This window comes from Halichoerus grypus, chromosome 5, assembly GCF_964656455.1.
Source record: "Halichoerus grypus chromosome 5, mHalGry1.hap1.1, whole genome shotgun sequence".
Classification (NCBI taxonomy): domain Eukaryota; kingdom Metazoa; phylum Chordata; class Mammalia; order Carnivora; family Phocidae; genus Halichoerus; species Halichoerus grypus.
Genome location: NC_135716.1, coordinates 151,919,389 through 151,941,562, shown reverse-complemented (window position 1 = coordinate 151,941,562; position 22,174 = coordinate 151,919,389). Strand labels below are relative to the sequence as shown.

The following is a 22,174-nucleotide window of genomic DNA, read 5'->3' as shown; positions in this document are numbered from 1 at the left end:
AAAAAAAAAAAATTAAAAACAACCTATGATCTACCCATATGCTGTCTACAAGAGACTTGCTTCAGATGCAAAGAATACTCATTCTTCTCAGGTATACCGGGAAACCCACAGATATGTGGAAATCAACACGTTCTTAATCAATGGATCAAAGACGAAATGAGAAGAGAAATTAGAAAATACCTTGAGATAATTAAGAAATAAACACAGCATACTGAATTTATGGGATACAGCAAAAGCAGTGCTCAAGGGAAATTTATAGCTGTCAATACCTGCTTTTTTTTTTTAAGATTTTATTTTATTTTATTTTAATATTTTATTTATTTATTTGACAGAAAGAGACATAGCGAAAGCAGGAACACTAGCAGGGGGAGTGGGAGAGGGAGAAGCAGGCTTCCCACTGAGCAGGGAGCCTGATGTGGGGCTTGATCCCAGGACCCTGGGATCATGACCTGAGCCGAAGGCAGATGCTTAACAACTGAGCCACCCAGGCGCCCCAAGATTTTATTTATTTTAGAGAGGGAGAGAGAGAGAGCACACACATGAGCAGAGGGAGAGGTAGAGGGAGAGGAGGAGAATCCCAAGCAGACTTTCCACTGAGCGTGGAGCCTGATGCGGGGCTTGATCCCATGACCCAGAGATCATGATCTTAGCCAAAATCAAGACTCGGATGCTTAACTGACTGAGCCATCCAGGCGCCCCTGTCAATACCTACATTTTAAAAAAAGAAAAAATCTCACATCAATAATCTAATTGTATACCTTAAAAAACTAGAAAAAGAAGAGCAAATTAAACTCAAAGCTAGCAGGAGGAAATAATAAAGATTAGAGAGATAAATGAAATAGAAAACAGAAAAATAGAGAAAAATTGACAAAACTAAAAATTGGTTCTTTTTAAAAAAAATTTTATTTTTTTAAATTATTTTTTTTTTTATAGACAAAGTCTTATTTATTTATTTATTTGATGAGAGAGAGAGAGAGTGAGAGCACAAGTAGGGGGAGTGGGAGAGGGAGAAGCAGGCTCCCCACTGAGCAGGGAACCAGATATGGGACTCAATCCCAGGACCGTGGGATCACGACCTGAGCCAAAGGCAGACACCTAACTGACTGAGCCACCCAGGTGCCCCTAAAAATTAGTTAACAAGATAACAAAATTGAAAAACCTTTAGTTAGACTAAGAAAAAAAAAAGACTCAAATTACTAAATTCTAAGTTTAAAGGGAGAATACTAGCCACTTTTCAGAAATTTATATTGTAAGAGAATGCTATAAAAAAAAGTATGCCAATAAATTGGATAACCTAAATGAAATGGACAAATTCCTAGTAGCACATAATTACCAAAACTGACTTAAAAAGAAACAGAAAATCTAAATAGACCTACAATGGGGTGCCTGGGTGGCTCAGTTGGTTAAGTGTCTTTTTTTTTTTTTTTTGAGAGAGAGAGTGGGGGTTGGGGCAGAGGAAGAGAGACAGAAAGAATCTTAAGCAAGCTCCAGTGTGGAGCCTGACACGGGGCTCAGTCTCACAACCCAGAGATCATGGCCTGAGCCAAAATCAAGAATCAGGCGTTTAACTGACTGAGCCACCCAGGTGCCCCTAAGCATCGGACTCTTGATTTCAGCTCAGGTCTTATCTCCGGGTCGTGAGTTCAAGCCCCGAACTGGGCTCCACACTGGGCATGGAGACTACAAAAGCAGACAGACAGACAGACAGTCAGACCTCTAACCCCATAGGGAGATTGAAATAGTAATCAAAAACTTCCCAACAGGGGCGCCTGGGTGGCTCAGTTGTTGAGCGTCTGCCTTCGGCTCAGGTCACGATCCCAGGGTCCTGGGATCGGCCCCGCATCAGGCTCCCTGCTTGGCAAGAGGCCTGCTTCTCCCTCTGCCACTCCCCTTGCTTGTGTTCCCACTCTTGCTATTTTTCTCTCTCTGTCAAATAAATAAATAAAAATCTTTAAAAAAATTATCTCTTAAAAAAAAATAAAAACTTCCCAACAAAGAAAAGCCCAGGACCAGATAGATTCACTAGTGAAGTTACCAAACATTTAAAAAAGAATTAAGGGGGGGGCGCCTGGGTGGCTCAGTCGTTAAGCGTCTGCCTTCGGCTCAGGTCATGATCCCAGGGTCCTGGGATCGAGCCCCGCATCGGGCTCCCTGCTCAGCAGGAAGCCTGCTCCTCCCTCTCCCACTCCCCCTGCTTGTGTTCCCTCTCTCGCTGTGTCTCTCTCTGTCAAATAAATAAAATCTTTAAAAAAAAAAAAAAAAAAAAGAATTAAGGGGTACCTGGGTGGCTCAGTAGGTTAAGCGACTGCCTTCGGCTCAGGTCATGATCCTAGAGTCCCAGGATCAAGTCCTGCATTGGGCTCCCTGCTCAGTGGGGAATCTGCTTCTCCCTCTGACCCTACCCCCTCTTGTGCACTCTCTCTCTCAAATAATAAATAAAATCTTAAAAAAAAAAAAGAATTAACACCAATCCTTCTCACACTTCCAAAAACTAGAAGAGGAGGGAAGAGGGAACACTTTCTAACTCATTCTATGAGGCCATCATTACTCTGATACTGACACTGGATCAAGAGACTACAAGAAAAGAAAACTATAGAATGACATCCCATTTGAATATAGATGCAAAATCCTCAACTAAATACTAGCAAATATTAAAAAGCATATTAAAAGTACTGTAACTATACACCATTACCACGTGGAATTTATCCCAGGAATGCAAGGGTGGTTCAACATACAAAAATCAGTCAGTACACAACATTAATATATTGAAGGAAAAAACCCACATGATCAGATCATCTTAACTGATGCAGACTAAGTATCTGACAAAATCTAATACCCTTGCATGATAAAAACAATAAACTAGAAATGGAAACTTCAACATGATAAAAGGCCATTGTTATAGATTGAATTGTGTTCCCACATAAGATATGATCAGTCCTAATCCTCAGGACCTTAGAATGTGACCTTATTAGGAAATAGGGTCTTCTGTGAATTAAGATGAGATCATATTGGATTAGGATGGGTCCTAATCCAATGATTAGTTAATATCCTTATAAAAAGGGAAAAGAGAGACACAGAGGGAGAATATCATTGATAATGAAGGCATTAATTGGAGTGATGTGTCCAACCCAAAGAATGCCAAGGACTGCCAGCAACCACCAGAAGCTAAGAAAAACAATGAAGGTTCTTCCCCAGAGCCTCCAGAAAGAGAAGGGCCCCACCAACAACTTAATTTTGGACTTAGAGCCCCCAGAACAGTGAGATGATAAATTTCTGTTGTCTTAGGCCATCCAGTTTGTCATTCTTTGTTACAGCAGACATAGAAAACTAATATTGCCATATATGAAAAACACAAGGTTAACATCATACTCAATGGTGAAATGGGAGAGCTTTCCACCTAAGATCATGAACAAGACAATGATATCCACTTTAATTCAACAAAATACCTGAAGTTCTAGCCAGAGCAATTAGGCAACGAAAAGCAATTACAAGACATCCAAATTGCAGCAGAAGAAGTGAAACTATCTCAAATGATATGATCTTATGGGTACAAAACCCTAAAGAATCCACCAAAAACTGTAAGAGCTAATAAATTCAGCAAAGTTGCAGAATGCAAAATCAATACACAAAATCAACTGTATTCTATACACTAGCAATGAATAATCTGAAAGAGAAACTAAAGAAATAATTCCATTTACAACAACATTAAAAAGAATAAAATATTTAGGAATACATCTAACCAAGGAGGTAAGAAACTCATATACTGGAAACTACAAAAAAATGCTGAAAGATATAATAAAAAAAAATGCTGAAAGAAATTAAAGAAGACATAAATAAATGGAAAGACATCCTTGTTCATGGATTGGAAGACTTAATATTGTTAAGATGATAATACTACCCAAAGTGATATATAGTTTCAATGCAATCGCTATCAAAATCCCAACCACATTTTTTACAGAAATAGAAAAACTGAACCTCAAATTCATATGGAATTGAAAGGGACCCAGAATAGCCAAAACAATCTTGAAAAAGAACAAACTTGGAACACTCACACTTCCTGGTTTCAATATTAAGAAGCTATGGTAATCAAAATATGGTACTGACATAAGGATAGACATATAGACCAATGGAATACAATAGAAAGCCCCAAAATAAACCCTCACACTTATGATCAATGTCTCACTTCAGCAAATATCCCTAGATCATTCAATGGAGAAATGGTGTTGGGACCACAGTGCCGGGAAAATGTATTTTCACATGTAAAAAATAAAGCTGGAACCTTAACACACCACATATAAAAGTTAACCCAAATGGATCAAAGATCCAAATTTAAGAGTAAAAACAAAAAACTCCTAGAAGAAACATTGGAAAATATCCTTATGACACTGGATTTGGAACAACTTCATGAATATGATACCAAAAGCATATGCAACAAAAGAAAAAACAAATTGGACTTCATAAAAATTAAGAACATTTGCATGTCAAAGGATATCAATAAAGCAAAAAGACAACCTACAAAATGGGAAAAATATCTGAAAATCATGTATCTGATAAGGGATTTAAAAAAAAAAAAAACCTAAAACTCAACAATAACAAAAACAGTATCACTTCATGACTACTAGGCTGGCTATAAAAAATTGAAGTAAAAACACAAAAAATAACAAGTCTTAGAGAGAATGTGGAAAACCTGGAATCTTTATGCATTGCTGGTAGGAATGTAAAATAGTTTTGCCAGTATGGAAAAGTTTGGCAGTTTCTCAAAAGGTTAAATATAGAACTGCTATATGATCCAGCAATTCCACCCCTAGGTATATATCTAAAAGAAATGAAAGCAGAGACTTGAACAGTTATTTGTACACCAATGTTCATAAGCAGTATAATTCACAATAGCCAGAAACTGGACCCAAATGTCCATCAATAAATGAATGTATAAACAAAATGTCACATACACATACAATGCAGTATTATTCAGCCATAAAAAATGATACTTTGATATATGCTACAACATGGATTTTCCTTGAAAACATTATAATTAGTGACGTAACCAAAGGACAAATATTGTATGATTCCATTTATATAAAGTACCTAGAATAGGCAAATATTATAACAATAAATTATGGAGTTAACATGTAGATATAAAATACATGACAGTAATAAGAGGTGGAAATAGAATTATATAATAGCACAGTTATTATGTTCACATGCTACATGGTACAGTATGAACTTAAGTAACTGTGATTAAGAATGCATGTTGTGTGCTCACTTTGGCAGCACATATACTAAAATTGGAAAGAATGCATGTTGTAATCTTTAGAGCAACTTCCTATAGGAAAACAAAAAAGGAGACAGACATAACTAAAAGGCCAGATGAGGAATCAAAACGGAATACTAAAAAACATTTGACGCAAAGACAACCATGAAAAAGTTGCTGAGGAACAAAAACAGATGGAGCAAAAAGAAAACAAATAGCAAAAAAGTAAATATAAACCCAACCATATCAATAATTACAAGACATACAAATAGATTACACACTCCAGTTAAAAGGCAGAGATTGTTAGGCTGGATTGTTTAAAAAGCCAGACCCAACTATATATTATTATCTATAAGAAATGCACTTTATGGGGCGCCTGGGTGGCTCAGTCGTTAAGCGTCTGCCTTCGGCTCAGGTCGTGATCCCAGGGTCCTGGGATCACGCCCCACATCGGGCTCCCTGCTCCGCGGGAAGCCTGCTTCTCCCTCTCCTACTCCCCCTACTTGTGTTCCCTCTCTCGCTATGTCTCTCTCTGTCAAATAAATAAATAAAATCTTAAAAAAAAAAAAATGTTAAAAAAAAAAAAAGAAATGCACTTTAACTATAAAGGCACAAATACATTGAAAGTAAAAGGACAGAAAATAAGTAAGTAAAAGGACAGAAAAAATATATCATGCAAATATTAATTGTATAAAAGCTGATGGAGATATATTAGAAAAAGTAGACTTCAAGACCAGGAAGATTACCAGATATAAAGAAGACTATTTCATATTTTTTAAAAAGATTTATTTATTTATTTGAGAGAAAGAGAGAACGTGTGTGAGAGAGGAGTGAGGGGCAGAGTGAGAGGGAGAGACAGAATCTCAAGCCAACTCAGTGTGGAGGAGGAGGGGCTCAATCCCACGACTCTGAGATCATGACCTGAGCTGAAATCAAGAGTCCAGCGCTCAACCAATTGAGCCACCCAGGCGCTCTGAGGAATATTTCATATTATAAAGGAGTAAATTTACTATTAATGTGTAAGCTCTTAATAGAATTACAATACATATAAAGCAAAAGCTAACAGAACTAAAAAGAGAAATAGACAAATCTACAATGGTAACTAGAGACTTTAAGACTCCTAATTAACTGACAGTACTAGTAAAAAAAAAAAAATCAGTAAAGATATAGAATATCTGAATGACACCATAAATCACTTTGACCTAATTGATATTTATAGAGGACTATACTAACAACTGAAAGAGCACTATACCAACAACATTATTAGTCTATGTCAGTGTGCAAGTTAACTAAGATAAGGCATGTACTAGGTCATAAGTCAATAAATTTCAAATGATGGCAACCTTAATGAATTATGTTCACTGACTACAAAAAAATTAAACTAGAAATAACACAGTATCCAGAGAAGCCCCAAATATTTAGAAATTAAAGAACATATGGTCAAAGAAGAAATCACAAGAGAAATTAGAAAATATTTAAAACTGAATTAGGAAAATAATAGTACAACAAAATTTGTAGGATGTACCTATAGCAGTGCTTAGAAGAAAATTTATAGCTTTAAATGCTTATTTTAGAAAATAAGAAAGTTTTAAAGCCAATGAACAAAATTTTCACCTTAAGATAGTAAAAGAAAAGCAAATTAAATTGAAAGCAGGGGTGCCTGGGTGGCTCAGTCGTTAAGCATCTGCCTTCAGCTCAGGTCATGATCCCAGCGTCCTGGGATCGAGCCCTGCCTCGGGCTCCCTGCTCCATGGGAAACCTGCTTCTCCCTCTCCCACTCCCCCTGCTTGTGTTCCCTCTCTCGCTGTGTCTCTCTCTGTCAAATAAATAAATAAAATCTTTAAAAAAAATAAAAATAAATTGAAAGCAAAAAAAAAAGGAAATAATAAAAAGCAGTAATAATAACAAACACAACAGAAAACAAACACTAGAAAAAATCCATTACTCTTATGTCCAATAAAGGATTCAGCCAAGTTATTATGGCACTGAGAATTCAATATGAATTTAGTAGAATGGACTAATGCTACCATAACATGGACTAATCAACACAGACTAATGCTTCTATAAGTTATTTGATGTTCAAAGTAATAACCCGTGTTTCAAAAGAATGTGCAAAAAAGGGGAGCCCAGGTGGCTCAGTCGGTTAAGCATCTGACTCTTGATTTCAGCTCAGGTCATGATCTCAGGGTGGTGAGACTGAGCCCTGCAATGGCTGAGCACAGAATCTGCTTGTCCCTCTTCCTCTGCTCCTCACCCCCCCTCACCCCCCCGCCACTCACCCTGAGCATGTGGACCCTCACTCACTTTCTCTCTCTCTAAAATAAATAAATAATCTCTCTCCAAAATAAATAAACAATCCTAAAATAAATAAATAATCAAAAGACTGTGGATAAGAAACCCAGTTAGACATATTTTCTTAGGCCACTACTGACCCAAATATTGCAATGGATAAACTTCCCTGAAGACCTGCACCTTCATAAAAATTCCCAGCACCTTTTATATATTAGGTAATGACTCAGGGCAAATTAAACCAATTCAAGTGTAACTAAAAAAGAATCAGAGTAGTTCTAGGAGGGGTGCCTGTGTGGCTCAGTTGGTTAAGTGTCTGCCTTTGGCTCAGGTCATGATCCCTGAGTCCTGGGATCTAGCCCAAGGGCTCCCTGCTCAGCGGGGAGTCTGCGTCTCTCTCTGCCCCTCCCCCTTCTTGTGCTCACTCTCTCTCCCACTCTCTCTCAAATAAATAAAATATATTTTTTTAAAAAAGTAGTTCTAGGGCGCCTGGGTGGCTCAGTCGGTTAAGCGACTGCCTTCAGCTCAGGTCATGATCCCAGGGTCCTGGGATTGAGTCCCACATCAGGCTCCCTGCTCTGCAGGGAGCCTGCTTCTCCCTCTCCCACTCCCCCTGCTTGTGTTCCCTCTCTCGCTGTGTCTCTCTGTCAAATAAATAAATAAAATCTTTTAAAAAAATAAATAAATAAATAAAAATAAAAATAAAAAAGTAGTTCTAGGAAAAGAACTAAGAAAACAAGTTCTAGGAAGAGAACTAGAGTATTCTTCAGAATTTTGTTCTATCGCATATATATGATAAAAGAAATATTATTAAGATTTACGATCTTGGGGTACCTGGCTGGCGTTGGTTAAGCGTCTGCCTTCAGCTCAGATCATAATCCCAGGGTCCTGGGATCAAGCCTCACGTTGGGCTCCCTCCTCAGCAGGGGAGTCTGCTTCTCCCTCTCTCTCTGCCCCTCCCCCTGCTTGTACTTGCTCTCTCTCTCTCTCTCTCTAATAAATAAAATCTTAAAAAAAAAAAGATTTATGGGGGCGCCTGGGTGGCTCAGTCGTTAAGCATCTGCTTTTGGCTCAGGTCATGATCCCAGGGTCCTGGGATGGAGCCCCGCATCAGGCTCCCTGCTCGGCAGGAAGCCTGCTTCTCCCTCTCCCACTCCCCCTGCTTGTGTTCCCTCTCTCGCTGTGTCTCTCTGTCAAATAAATAAATAAAATCTTAAAAAAAAAAAAAAAGATTTATGATCTAAAAACTGTGGTTAAGACTACTAGTGGTCTCATAATTCCCATTAATTCCTTCTTCCTCAGTAAACTCTCAAATGTTAGTTGAGTATACCTGACCAAATAAAAATTAGCTTTCTTAGCCTCCCTGCTGCTAGTTGTAATCTGCAGCCATGTCTTACCAGGGGGATGAAAGTAGATGCAGTGTGTACTTCTAGGAAGTAGCCTTAAAAACAGGAAACTTTCAAAAAAAAAAAACAGGAAACTTTCCTTCTTATTCTTCTATCGTGTTTGCTAGAATATTGTTGTGATGGCTGATATTGGAGTAAGCCAACTTCTACAGATAGCAAAGCATCAAAACAGAAGAACCCTAAGCCCTAATGACTGTGTAGTTGACACAATATCCCTGGTACTGCACCTATACATGAAAGAAAAATTTCTATCTGAAGCCTTTGCTATTGTTATTTTTTGTCATTTGCAGTCAAACCTTATCCTAGTTAATACTAACTGAAAAAAATTATACCTTTAACCAATAAAAAAGTGATTTATGAATGGGAGAAGAATTTGTATCATCACAGTCTCAAAAAGGTTGTTCAAGATATTAAGACAGTTAAGGACTGTCAGGTGAATTATAGAAAATCTGATGTAACTGTAGCATTGCATACTTACTGGCCTAAACAACAAATATTTACTAACCTGGGATGTTCTGGTATATTCCTCATATAGCCTGTCATACTCTTTACTCTTTTCCTGATACTGAGAGTGGTACTCTTGCAGTTTTTTACCAACTGCATCAATGTTGTCTTCTTTTACCAACTGATCCTGTACAGTTAAACAAAAGAAATAAAGAATGTTAACAATTCTGACACATGAATTTTTCCACATCTATTTATTTTTAAATTGCATTTCTACTGTAAGTTTAAGCCACTGTATTAATAGTAAGCATGCAAAAGCACTAAATCCTTTTGTTAACACTCAGCCTTTAGATCACATCAAAATAATTAATACTTGAAAAATTAAGAAATGAAGTATAAATAGGAAACAGAAACAGAAGTATTTTTATATAAAGTTAATAAGTACATGCAACAAGCTATTAAGGGCTAGTAGTCACAAAATAAGCTCCAAAAATATCTTAAATCTTAAGTAGGAAATTTAAAATGACTAGATTTCTTTTTTTTTTTTAACTGATAAGCCTGGTAAATTAAAATGAAACGATGTTAAAAATGACTTGTTGAATAGCTATCAAGAACTTCTATAGGGCATGAAGGTGGCTCAGTTGGTTAAGCATCTGACTTTGGCTCAGGTCATGATCTTGGGGTCCTGGGATCGAACCCCACATTGGGCTCCCTGCTGAGTGGGGAGTCTGCTTCTCCCTCCCCCTCTGCTCCACCCCCCCTGCTAATTCTCTCTCTCTCTCAAATAAATAAATAAATAATCTTAAAAAAAAAAGAAACTTCTATAATCATACCTGTTGGTATCTGGACACTGGGTACATTAGCTTCACATCAAGTTTGGGATTGTACTGAGCAAGAGATTCATGATGATAGTGGTTAATGAGCTCCACCACAGAATTAAATGTCAGAGGATCAGAAAAGCCGTATTTACCATCTCGATGATAGATCTTTATTAACTTATTATTGCCTCCCTTCCTGTGAACAAGACAGCAACTGTAGATTTTCTTCCCCCAAATTCTATCAAAGTACTACTTTCATATGGAGATATAAAAGTATAGTGTCTCGTAATAAACAAGTTTTACTAGGTTAATCAGATTGGAACAGGTGAAAAGGCATATATAATTATGTAAAAGTATATACAGTATCTTATTATTTTTACAACTATTTCATTTGTCTATAAAATATCTTGGTTACTAAAGGCAAATATTCCTAACCAGCAGTCAGTATCAACAAAATTAACAAAAATAGTCACTTAAGAAAAATAACTAAAACAGAAGTAAATTATATCTTTTGTTTATTTTCTGAATGAATTTTCTAATTTAAATCCTATTTATATTTTTTCAGGAAGAACAGAGGCAATCTCTTTGGGACCTAAAGACACGAGGTTGTGTGTCTGTGAGGAGAAGCAGACCATCTCTGTATGAAGGAGGATGATAAACATGTGTCACACATAATCACCAACACCCTCAAGGTTTTATTGTGAATGCATAAACATGAATGATTTATGACTGAGTAATTAATCTAGCACCTTACATTATTTTGTCTTTTATATTTGCTTATAATTCTTGGAAATGACTATTTATTTAGACCATCACAATAAGTAAATGATTCAACTGTCATTCAACTGTTTTATAAAGCATAGCTTTTGAAGAGCCATTTATATTAGAATGAGGTAATTTGATGCTTAAATAGTTTAGACCACTTTTATTGAGTCATATACAATGGTCCCTTAAAGATAATTTATACCCAAAGCTTAAAATGGCAGTGTTTTCCAAGTCCCACATAGTATAATCAAACCACAACAGGTTGATTCATTCTATCATAGCAAAACACTGCACCATTCCCATTCAACTCTTCTTATAACAGCATGCAGACTTAATGGGGGGAAAAGTACATCTCCACATCTCTTTATGCCATGCTATTTACACATGATAAATGAGGCATCGGGATTTGTGAAAGGTCAAACACAATAGCTTTGAATATATGGAATGATTTAATAATGCTTATAGAAAGTCAGTATTTAGATGAATGAAGAACTATTCCTATAAAATGTACATTAGAAGAACCACCTAATCACATGTAGTTACTATAGGTAGGTACACCCATACATACACTCACAATAAATGCAAGCTGGTCTCTCTGCTACAGAAAAGTTAAAAGGCACTCATTCATTCAAAAAAACTTTATTTGGGGTGCCTGGGCAGCTCAGTTGGTAAAGCATCTGACTTGATTTCAGCTCAGGTCATGATCTCAGGGTGGTGAGACTGAGCCCCGCATCCAGCTCCACGCTGGGCATGGAGCCTGGTTAAGATTCTCTCTCCCTCTCCCTCTGCCCCTCCCCACTCTAAAACAAAACAAAACAGGGCGCCTGGGTGGCTCAGTCGTTAAGCGTCTGCCTTCGGCTCAGGTCATGATCCCAGGGTCCTGGGATCGAGTCCCACATCGGGCTCCCTGCTCTGCGGGAAGCCTGCTTCTCCCTCTCCCACTCCCCCTGCTTGTGTTCCTGCTCTCGCTATGTCTCTCTCTGTCAAAAAAATAAATAAAATCTTTTAAAAAAATAAAAAATAAAAAAAAAGTAAAAAAAAACAAAACAAAACCCAAAAAACTTTATTTTGAATATCTACTATGTGCCAGGAACTGTATGAGGTACGGTGCACATAGGAATGAACAAGCCAGACTTAGTTTATGATAAAACATAACAATAAACAACTAGATATATCAAATGGTAATAGGTCCTATGGAAAAAAACAGAGCAGAGTAAAGGAAAGAGATAGTTCTGGGGGTAGAGGGTTTGCTATTTTATATGTTGCACAAGGAAAACCACTCTATTCAGGTGACATTTAAGCACAGTCTTAAATGAAGTGAGGGAACTAGCACAGCAGATACCTAGGGGGAAAGGGTTTCAGGCGGAGGAACAGCAAGAACAAAGCCCCTGAAGTAAAAGCATGGTTGGCATGTTCAAAGAACAGCAAGAAGGCCAGTGATGCTGGGGCTGAATGAGCCAAAGGGAGAATACTAGTAGGAGAGAAGAGCTGTAAAAGGAGCTCAGATCATGTAACAGTCTGTAAGCTTTGGCTTTTACTGAGTAAGATGGGGAGACACAGGAGGATTCTGAGCAGAATAGTATCATCTATCATGTATTTTAAAAGGCTCACTCTAACTGCTGGGTTAAGAAGAAACCTGTCAAAGTGAGCAGGGGTAGAATTAGAAAAATCAGCTGGGAGACTATTTAAATAATCTAGGCAAGAGATGATGGCATCCTGAACAAGGATAGTAGCAGAGGAGGTAGTGAGAAGTGGTGGGATTCTGAATATATTCTGAAGAGAGAGCTGACAAGACATGCCGATGACATGGACATGGACGTGGATGGGTATAAGAGAAAGACAACATAAAGATGATTTCAAGTTTTTTACTTTAAGCAATTAGAAGAATGGAATTTTTATTGAAATGAAGAAGGCTATATAAAAAGAACATGTTTAAAGGGGGAAAATATTTTGTTTTTAGACATGTTAAGTCTGAGATGCCTAGTGAACATCTGAGAGTAGATGATCCAGCAGTCTACTTGAAGAATCTAAAGTTCAGGAGCTGTCAGCCTATAGATATTACTTGAAATGAGCATAGCTGAACAAAAGAAGAGGTCCAAGGTCTAAGTCCTGGGGTTCACCAATGTTTAGCAGTTAGGAAAATGAGGAAGAACCAGCAAAGGAAACCAAGAGAGAGCAATTAATAAAGTTAAAAGAGAACTAAGAGCATGGTATATTTTTTTAAAAGAAAGATTTTATTTATTTGACAGAGAGAGAGGCAGTGAGAGCGGGAACACAAGCAGGAGGAGTGGGAAAGGCAGAAGCGGGCTTCCCTGCTGAGCAAGAAAGCTGATGTGGGGCTTGATCCCAGGACCCTGGATCATGACCTGAGCCGAAGGCTGACACTTAACGACTGAGCCACCCAGGTGCCCCAAGCATGGTGTATTTTTTTTTTTTTTAAATATTTTATTTATTTATTTGACAGAGAGAGACACAGAGAGAGAGGGAACACAAGCAGGGGGAGTAGGAGAGGGAGAAGCAGGTCTCCCACCGAGCAGGGAGCCCGATGCGGGGCTCGATCCCAGGACCCTGAGATCACGACCCGAGCCGAAGGCAGACGCCTAACGACTGAGCCACCCAGGCGCCCCTCTTTATTATTCTTAAATGGGCGATAGTATCACATATTTATATGCTGACAAGAATGGCTCAGTAGAGAGACAAAAACTACTGATCGCCAAAGAAAAAGGACAATTACTAGGGTTATGTCCTTGAACAGAATAGAGGGATGGGATTTAGCCCACAAGTAATGATGTGGATCCTAGACAAAAACTTGAACAGTCTATCCACTGGAACAGGAGAAAGACGGTATTCACATTCAGGTGTATATATGTTGATAGCTGTGGCAACAGGACCATGAGGGAGTTAGATATCTTCTGACTACCTCAAAGTTACCAGTGAAACAGGAAGCAATTTCTTTTTTTTTTTTAAGATTTTATTTATTTATTTGAGAGAGAGAGAGCACAGAGGGAGAGTGAATGGGAGAAGCAGACTCCCTGCTGAGCAGAGAGCCTGATGCGGGGCTTGAGCCCAGGACCCTGAGATCATGACCTGAGCCGAAGGCAGACGCTTAACTGAGCCACCCAGGCGCCCCAGGAAGCAATTTCTTTAGTTAGAAGGGGGGGAGATGAGTTGCTGATTTGAAGGGGAAAAAAAAAAAAGAACACATGAAATTGTCATCTTGGAAAGTGGGAGAGCAAGCCAATTGCAGAAATGCAGAAACTTAGCTGAACTATACTAAAGGCCCACTTAAGATTAGTAGTCACCAGTGAGCACAGTGTATTCTCCACATTTAGCTACCCAGGTACAGGCAAGAAACAGATACAGAGTTTAATTTAACAGTGTTGGAACAGAGTTGGATGACTACAGTGTAGGAAAAGAGGAACAAGTTTACTGAGGATATATTCACAAGACTAATTTTAGTAATAGATCATGGACTCTTAAGCAGAGAAGGAGGGAAGTAGACACATGAAAGAACTAAAAAATGGTGAATTTTTTAAAGATTTATTTTATTTTATTTATTTGAGAGAGAATGAGAGAGAAAGAGCACCAGTGAGGTGAGGGGCAGAGGAGAAGCAAACTCCCTGCCGATCAGGGAGCCTTGATGCAGGGCTCAATCCTGGGACTCCCAGGACTCCAGGATCATGACCTGAGCTGAAGGCAGACACTTAACTGACTGAGCCACCCAGGTGCCCCAAGAATGGTGAATTTTCAATTATATGTCTCTCTCCCTCACTGTACTCTTCTTAAACAGAAGAATCACGCTATTCCTTCTCATATCCTATAACCTGGCCTAATGCCTGGCATATAGCAGATTCCTAAAGATTTAATTATCCAGGGGCACCTGGGTGGCACAGTTGGTTAAGCACCTGACTCTTGGTTCGGCTCAGGTTGTGATCTCAGGGTTGTGAGATCGAGCCCACATTGGGCTCCATACTCAGCACAGAGTCTGCTTATGACTCTCTCTGCCCCTAACCCCTGCTCTCTCTCTCTCTCTCAAATAAACAGATCTTTTAAAAAAAGATTTAAATGTGCAGATTTTCTACAATGAATACTATTTTTAAAAATGGTTACTGGGGGCGCCTGGGTGGCTCAGTAGATTGAGCATCCAACTCTTGGGTTTCAGCTCAGGTCATGATCTTGGGTCATGGAATCAAGCCCCACATCAGGCTCTGAACTCAGCACAGAGTCTGCTTGTCCCTCTCCTTCTGCTCCTCCTCTGACTCACACGCGTGCCCTCTCTCTCAAATAAATAAAATCTTAAAAAAAAAACAAAAAAACAGTTACTGAATTGGAAAACTTCTATTTCCTTATCACCTACCCTTCACAGTCTGATTTAATTCTCATTCCTCTCATTTGAGGGTCACCAACTTTTTTTTTTTTGAGAGAGAGCGAGTGTGGGAGGGGGGATGGCAAAGGAAGAGAGAGAATCTTTTTTTTTTTTTTTTAAGATTTTATTTATTTATTTAAGAGAGAGACAGGGATAGCGAGAGAGAGCACAAGCAGGGAGGAGAGGGACAAGCAGGCTTCCCATCAAGCAGGGAGCCCAACTCTGGGCTCGATCCCAGGACTCTGGGATCATGACCTGAGCCGAAAGCAGACGACTAACCAATTGAGCCACCCACGCGTCCCGGGAGAGAGAGAATCTGAAGCAGGCTCCATGCCAAGCACGGAGCCCAACCTCACAACCCTGAGATCATGACCTGAGCCAAAATCAAGAGTCAGACACTTAACTGACTGAGCCACCCAGGCACCCTGAGGGTCACCAACAACTTTTACTTGATTCAGACTCTGCCTGCCTCCTCCCTCTACCCCAGGCTCAGATTCTTTGCAGTGCTGAGATTTCTACTTTCCCTTCCTCCTTCCCCCATTTGTTTTTAATATTTTGTCCTCCCATGACTTCTATGACATTACACTTTTCTCAAACTCTTAGACTATTCTTCCTCTGCTCCTTCCCGCTGCTAAACACAGCCAGTCCCTAAAAATATTTGTCTTCAGCCTCTACCTTTTCTTCCCTCTATATACTCTTTCCTCAAAATTCCATTTACTCTATGTAGATGGTATCTGAATCTTTTTCCAGTTTTATGCTCTCCTCAAAGCATTAAATCTGCATTTCTAGCTATATTCTAGATATATTTTTACCTGGAAGTTCTGGAGCAGGTAAAAATCAACATCTTTCCCCTGTTCTCTATAAAACAACTGTTCCTGGCTTGCCTATTTCTATAAATGGCACATTCATTCTAAGCCCAGCAGGCTCAAACCAGTCATCTTTAACTCTCCCCTCAACCTCATACCTACTCTATTATTAAATCCCTTGTGCTCTTAGCTGTCTTTTGCCTCTTACTTTGACTCCTCAACTCCTTTCCTAGATCTGCTATCCTGGCTAATAGTGTATTCCACCTTTCCATCATTTCATTCCCCTGCTTAAAACGCTTTCTTGGTGGTGGTTTTTGTGAGTTTTTTTTTTTTTTTCACTTAGAAATAAAATTCAAATTCCTTACCATGGCTCATTAGGCTCTATGCATCTGCCTCCTTCCCACTTTCAAGTTCATCTCCTACCACTCTGTGGTTCACACTATAAGCCAGCCACAGCAGTCTTTGTATTCACTGGATCCACCAAATCTTTCCAAAATCAGTGTCTTGGCATTTTCTGTTCCCTCTTCCTGGAACACTTTTCTGGCTGGTTCTTACATATCCTTCAGTTTTCAGAGGTCATTTCCTCACAGAAGACCTCCTTCTCAAAATTATCTTAAATTCCCTTTCCCTATATCCCTATCACATAATCAGGTATATTTCCTATATAGCATTTCATATACTGTGAAGTTATTTTTTATGTGTTTATTGTGTCTTCCTCTCCTCTACTCCTATCTCCACCTCCAAATATAAACACTATAGACAGGAGACCATGTTCAGCTTGTTCATCATTTCCTTTTCCTAGAATAGTACCTAGAACATTGTGGGCACTCCATAAATATTAAATGATTAAAGAATAAATTCTATTCTGGATCACCATTACCTCTCAATTCATAATATTCTATGTTTTTAAATTTTCTTTTTTTAAGTAAGCTCTACGCCCAAAGCGGGGCTTGACTCATGACCCTGAGATCAAGAGTAGCATGCTCTACCCACTGAGCCAGCCAAGCACCCCAATGATTCATGATATTCTAACCTTTTACTAGTATCTATCCTCTTTTATTCTTTCTATTCAAATAGAGTCTGATCATATGCTTCCCTGCTGAAAAAAATGCAATGGTTTCCTCTGCCTACCTATAATATTAAATGCAAACTCCACATTTTAGAATTCAAGGCCCTCCTTAACATGACCCTTTTCCAACCCTCCATCCCCTATCACTTGTTCCTCTTGCGGACTTAACCCTCTAGCCAAATGGGACTGCCGCTCAGAGAACAGGGCACAATAGTTTCTCACCTCCATATCTCTGTTCCTATTGTTACCTAATCCTGCAACCTCCCTTCCCTCTTTCGACATGGCCAAACCTATCCCCTTCTTCCAGATACATGGCAATGCAATTTTTTCCACGAAGGGCAGCTTTCTATATCCTCTCAACAAGCTATCTCTTTCCTTCCTTTCAGCCCCTAAAGCACAGTTTGAACTTCTATTATTTTGGTTTAATTCAAGGCAGTTTTCTTATTCCTGTTGCCTTCACCAGACTATGGCTTCTTTGAGACAAAAATGTTAACTCTTTGTCAGATCTTCTGCAGAGTAACTAGTACTGAGCTATGAGTATTTATTAAACCCTAGTAAGATCATCACTTTTCTTTCTTTTTTTTTTTTTAAAGATTTTATTTATTTATTTGACAGAGAGAGAGACAGCGAGAGAGGGAACACAAGCAGGGGAAGTGGGAGAGGGAGAAGCAGGCTTCCCGCCGAGCAGGGAGCCTGATGCGGGGCTCGATCCCAGGACCCTGGGATCATGACCTGAGCCGAAGCCAGACGCTTAACGACTGAGCCACCCAGGTGCCCCGATCATCACTTTTCTGCCTAACAAAATCTATCAAGGCCCAGCTAAACTGTCATTCCCTCTGAGAAAACTTTTCTTTGTCTTTCTCTCATTTATTCTTTCCTTTCAAATAGTTACTGAGTACCTACATGTCAGACCTTTTGCTAGATGCACAAAAACTTTAAAATATTCTTGCCAATGTCCATTGACCAATGGATAAACAAAATGTATACATATGCAATAGAATACTATTCAGCCCTAAAAAGGAAGAAAAGTCTGACATGCTACAACACGGATGAACCTTAAAAACATTACTTTATATAAAATAAGCCAGACACAAAAGGATAAATATTGTATGATTCCACTTATATGAGATACTTAAAATAATCAAATTCACAAAGACAGAAAGTAAAACAATGGTTACCAGGAGTTAGGGGAAGGGGTGAATGGGGAGAACGCTAACATGACACTACAATGCATTAAGGTATAGTATATATGTATCTCTCCTATTCCACCATTACACACTGAGATTATGAACTCTTGAGGGTAAAACTGTATCTTATTCATGTCCTTATTCCTGGTCCTACCATAATATCCAGCACAAAGATAACGCTCTAAACTTTAAAGCTGCCCAACCATAAAATGGGCTGCCTCAAAAGGAAGATGCAGCTCCCACTGACTGAAAGATAACATGGAAGTTCAATGACTCTGAAAAATGTTATGCAGGGAGTTCCAACATCTGCAGAAACCCAGTTGAATGAGGTAGTATTAAAGATCCCTTCCAGCTGTAGGTCTCTAGCAGAAGAATTCTCATGGTGGCTGTGAGTGGGACCCCTTGCCAGCCTTTGTTCCTGAACAGCGCTGCAACTTCAGGTAAGTAATGGAACTTTTGCAGGCTCTTTTCCTCATCCCAAGATACAAAAATTGTTGCTTTTAGTTAGTTGCATTTAGGAATCTAACCATCATAAAATAATGCCTTAGTGTGGGATTAAAACCATTTTTCAGGGGCGCCTGGGGGGCTCAGTCAGCTAAGCATCTGCCTTCCACTCAGGTCATGATCCCAGGGTCCTGGGATCAAGCCCCGCATCGGGCTCCCTGCTCGGGGGGAAGCCTGCTTCTCCCTCTCCCACTCCCCCTGCTTGTGTTCCCTCTCTCGCTGTGTCTCTCTCTCTGTCAAATAAATAAATAAATAAATAAAATCTTAAAAAAAAAACCACACAAAACCATTTTTCAGATAAATGAGGGCATTCATTCTGTTAATAAATATTTATTAGGCATCCATTGTCTAATGCCTATCCATTATCACACACTGGAGTCTGGAAATGTAACAATGATTAAACAAAGTCCCCAATAGCAGAGAACTTAAATTCTAGTGGGGTGAGACCTACAAGGTGGGAAAGGAGAAGATACAGAAGTAGCCCATACAGAAGATTAAATGGAGGCAATATATATCCTCGGATCGCTACTTTGGACTGAGTGGTTGGGGAAGCCCTGAAGAGGTGGCAATTATGCAAAGATCTGAATGACAAAAAGGAAACAAGGATTCAAAGATCAGAAAGGCCTGTTGCAAAGGCCCTGAGACAGGAATAAGGCTCACTTGCCTGAGGTACTAAAAGGCTAGGGAGGCTGAAGGTAGTGGGGGGAGGGAAGAGGGAAGAAATGAAGTATAAGAAGTAGACCAAGTCCAGGTCAAATAGATAAGTTAGAATAAAATCCAAATTCTTTACCTTAAGTGCAGTAGGGAAACTCTTAAAAGAATTTTAAGCAAAAGAGTAATCAGACTCATACCTTAAAATGATCACTCTCGTTTCTGTGCAGAAAATGGTCAGCAGGGGTGGGGAAGGTTAGAAATTGTAAGATGTTGACAGGCCTGTCAGGAAATGACTGCAAAAGATCAAGCAAGATGATGGTGGCTTACTGTTGGGTGGTAGAGAAGTATAATGAGATTACAAATATAGATTTGGAGGTAAAGTTGGCAGAACTTGTTTAATGATGGATTTGGATGTGAAGATGAGGGAAAAGAGAGGGGGAAAAAAGAGCTGTAACATGAATACTATAGAGATGGTGGTTCTATTTCTGAAGAAAAAAAAAAGTAAATAGAAGAGAAACAGTTTGGGTAGGAGGAGTTGGGTTAGAAATCAAGAATTCTTCTTTGACCATGTTCAAATTAATATGTCCCCTAGTTATCTAAGTGGCAAAATCAAGTAGGAAGTGGATATATGCATGTAGAGTTCTGGAGGTCAGAGCTGGAGATGGGCTTTATGGATCACCACCATGTAATTGTATATTAAAGCCGTGGAACTGGGTAAGCTCACCTTGGGAGAACCAATACAGAGAAGAGAAGGAGGCCCAACTCCAAGCTTGGAACACTTAACATTTAGATATTGAGCAAAGGAATGGCTGGCCTAGAGTTAGGAAGAAAATCAGGAGAGTGTGATGTCACAACAGCCAAGACAATAAACTGTTTCTAGGAAGAAGTGCCTATGACTAATGCTGCTAAGAGGTCAGGTGAGGTAAGAAGACGGAAGTGGTCATTGGTTTAGCAGTCCTTGTAAGAGTGGTAAGGACAGAAGCCTGACTGGAGCAGGGGGGAGAAAATTGAGTCAAATGAATCATTACAGAACTTTGATTATTCCTCAACACAACTAAAGTTCCAAGGTATTAACTTCTTATAATGTCTTTACCAGAAACTCCAAATTTCTAGCATAAAATAAATGATTTTTCCTAAAGATAGTAGGCAGAAAGGCAGAAAAGAGTCAGATAAATCTGGATCTGAACATATCCTCTGCCATTTACTAGCTATAGGTCTTTAGGAAAGTTTCTTAACCAGGTTAAGCTTCAGCTGCCTCGTCTATAAAATGCAAATATTAATAATACCTACCTCAAAGGTTGTTGTGAGGAATAATAAGATACTGCATGTAAAATGTGTAGTACAAGGGAGTTGTTATCGCTGCTGCTTTCATTATATTTTTCTTTAGATAGTCCCTTTTTTAAAAATCACAGTACTTTATTATAATTAGGCTATTTTAATTGTTAAAATTAAATGTAAAAATATCTGATGCAGTTTTCCTAATCTTTTAAATTATATGTCCCATCTTTGTAAATATAAAAGGTGATACATCCACCACCACTTAGGAAATTCTAATATGGATTCTACACCCGTTCTACATGGATGGCATGACAGAGGCTAAGAATTGCTGTATCTTCTACATATCCTCATCAGCCTAAACTATGCTAAGTTTTACTCTCTGAAGTCTGCATTGAGGAAAATAATAGGGTTATTAGAGGGGTGGATTCCCAACATATCATTAATAACCTCAGGCTGTGCCCATGACTTCTACTTCTCGCACAAGGTCAACAGTATAATTCTTACTTCATAACTTACTTTTAGGGATTTTATTCCTACATAAAAATTAAAATTGTTGCCATCTTTATATAAGACATTTAAATATTTAACGTATGGAGAAAGGTCAGTTAGCCAAACAACTAAAAATTGTGTATCTAAGTAAAAATATTTTAAAATGTGTAATCATTTAAATAAATACAAAAATCTCTGTATACCCAGAAATAAATAACGCTAGTAGAACACTAGTCAAAATGCTGAAAAATACTCACCGCAAAGTCAAAGTGTAATCCCCCTGCATTTTTGTTGAGGCATCTCTGACCAAGAACGTACCATCTGGCATATCCCGTAATTTGTCATTTACCTCCTCCCTGAAAAATAGAATTACAGGAAAAATGAAAAAAAATTAATCATCAATTATTCTCTTCAAATATTACTAAGGCTAGTTAGAGGTGAGTATGTCTAAGATCATAGAATTATGGGGGCCTTCAGAGGTCATTTAATTCCTCCCCCTAGATATGATCTTTCTGTTTTGATTTTCAGTATTATGCAATCTAAGGAAGGGCTATTTGCTTTTTAAACTCTTCCAGATTTCTGGGCGCCTGGGTGGCTCAGTTGGTTAAGCGACTGCCTTCGGCTCAGGTCATGATCCTGGAGTCCCAGGATCAAGTCCCGCATCGGGCTCCCTGCTCAGTGGGGAGTCTGCTTCTCCCTCTGACCCTCCCCCTCTCATGCTCTCTCTCTATCTCATTCTCTCTCTCAAATAAATAAAAAAAAAATCTTAAAAAATAAATAAAAAAAAATAATAATAAAAAAAAAATAAACTCTTCCAGATTTCAACCCGTCGGTAGGGGATAGTATTT

At 38.8% G+C, this 22,174-nt stretch overlaps 1 protein-coding gene across 2 annotated transcripts in view; it reads right to left on the bottom strand.

Annotated features, from left to right (window-relative positions):
* PIK3R3 (phosphoinositide-3-kinase regulatory subunit 3) overlaps positions 1–22,174 on the bottom strand; it is a 152,761-nt gene that overhangs the window by 24,948 nt on the left and 105,639 nt on the right. For both annotated transcript variants that reach the window (XM_036099981.2, XM_036099975.2), the window contains exons 3-5: positions 21,584–21,682; positions 10,224–10,404; positions 9,452–9,577 (exon numbers count right to left, since the gene is read on the bottom strand). In XM_036099981.2, coding sequence (XP_035955874.1) covers positions 9,452–9,577; positions 10,224–10,404; positions 21,584–21,682 — 406 coding nt within the window. The remainder of the gene's footprint in view (positions 1–9,451; positions 9,578–10,223; positions 10,405–21,583; positions 21,683–22,174) is intronic.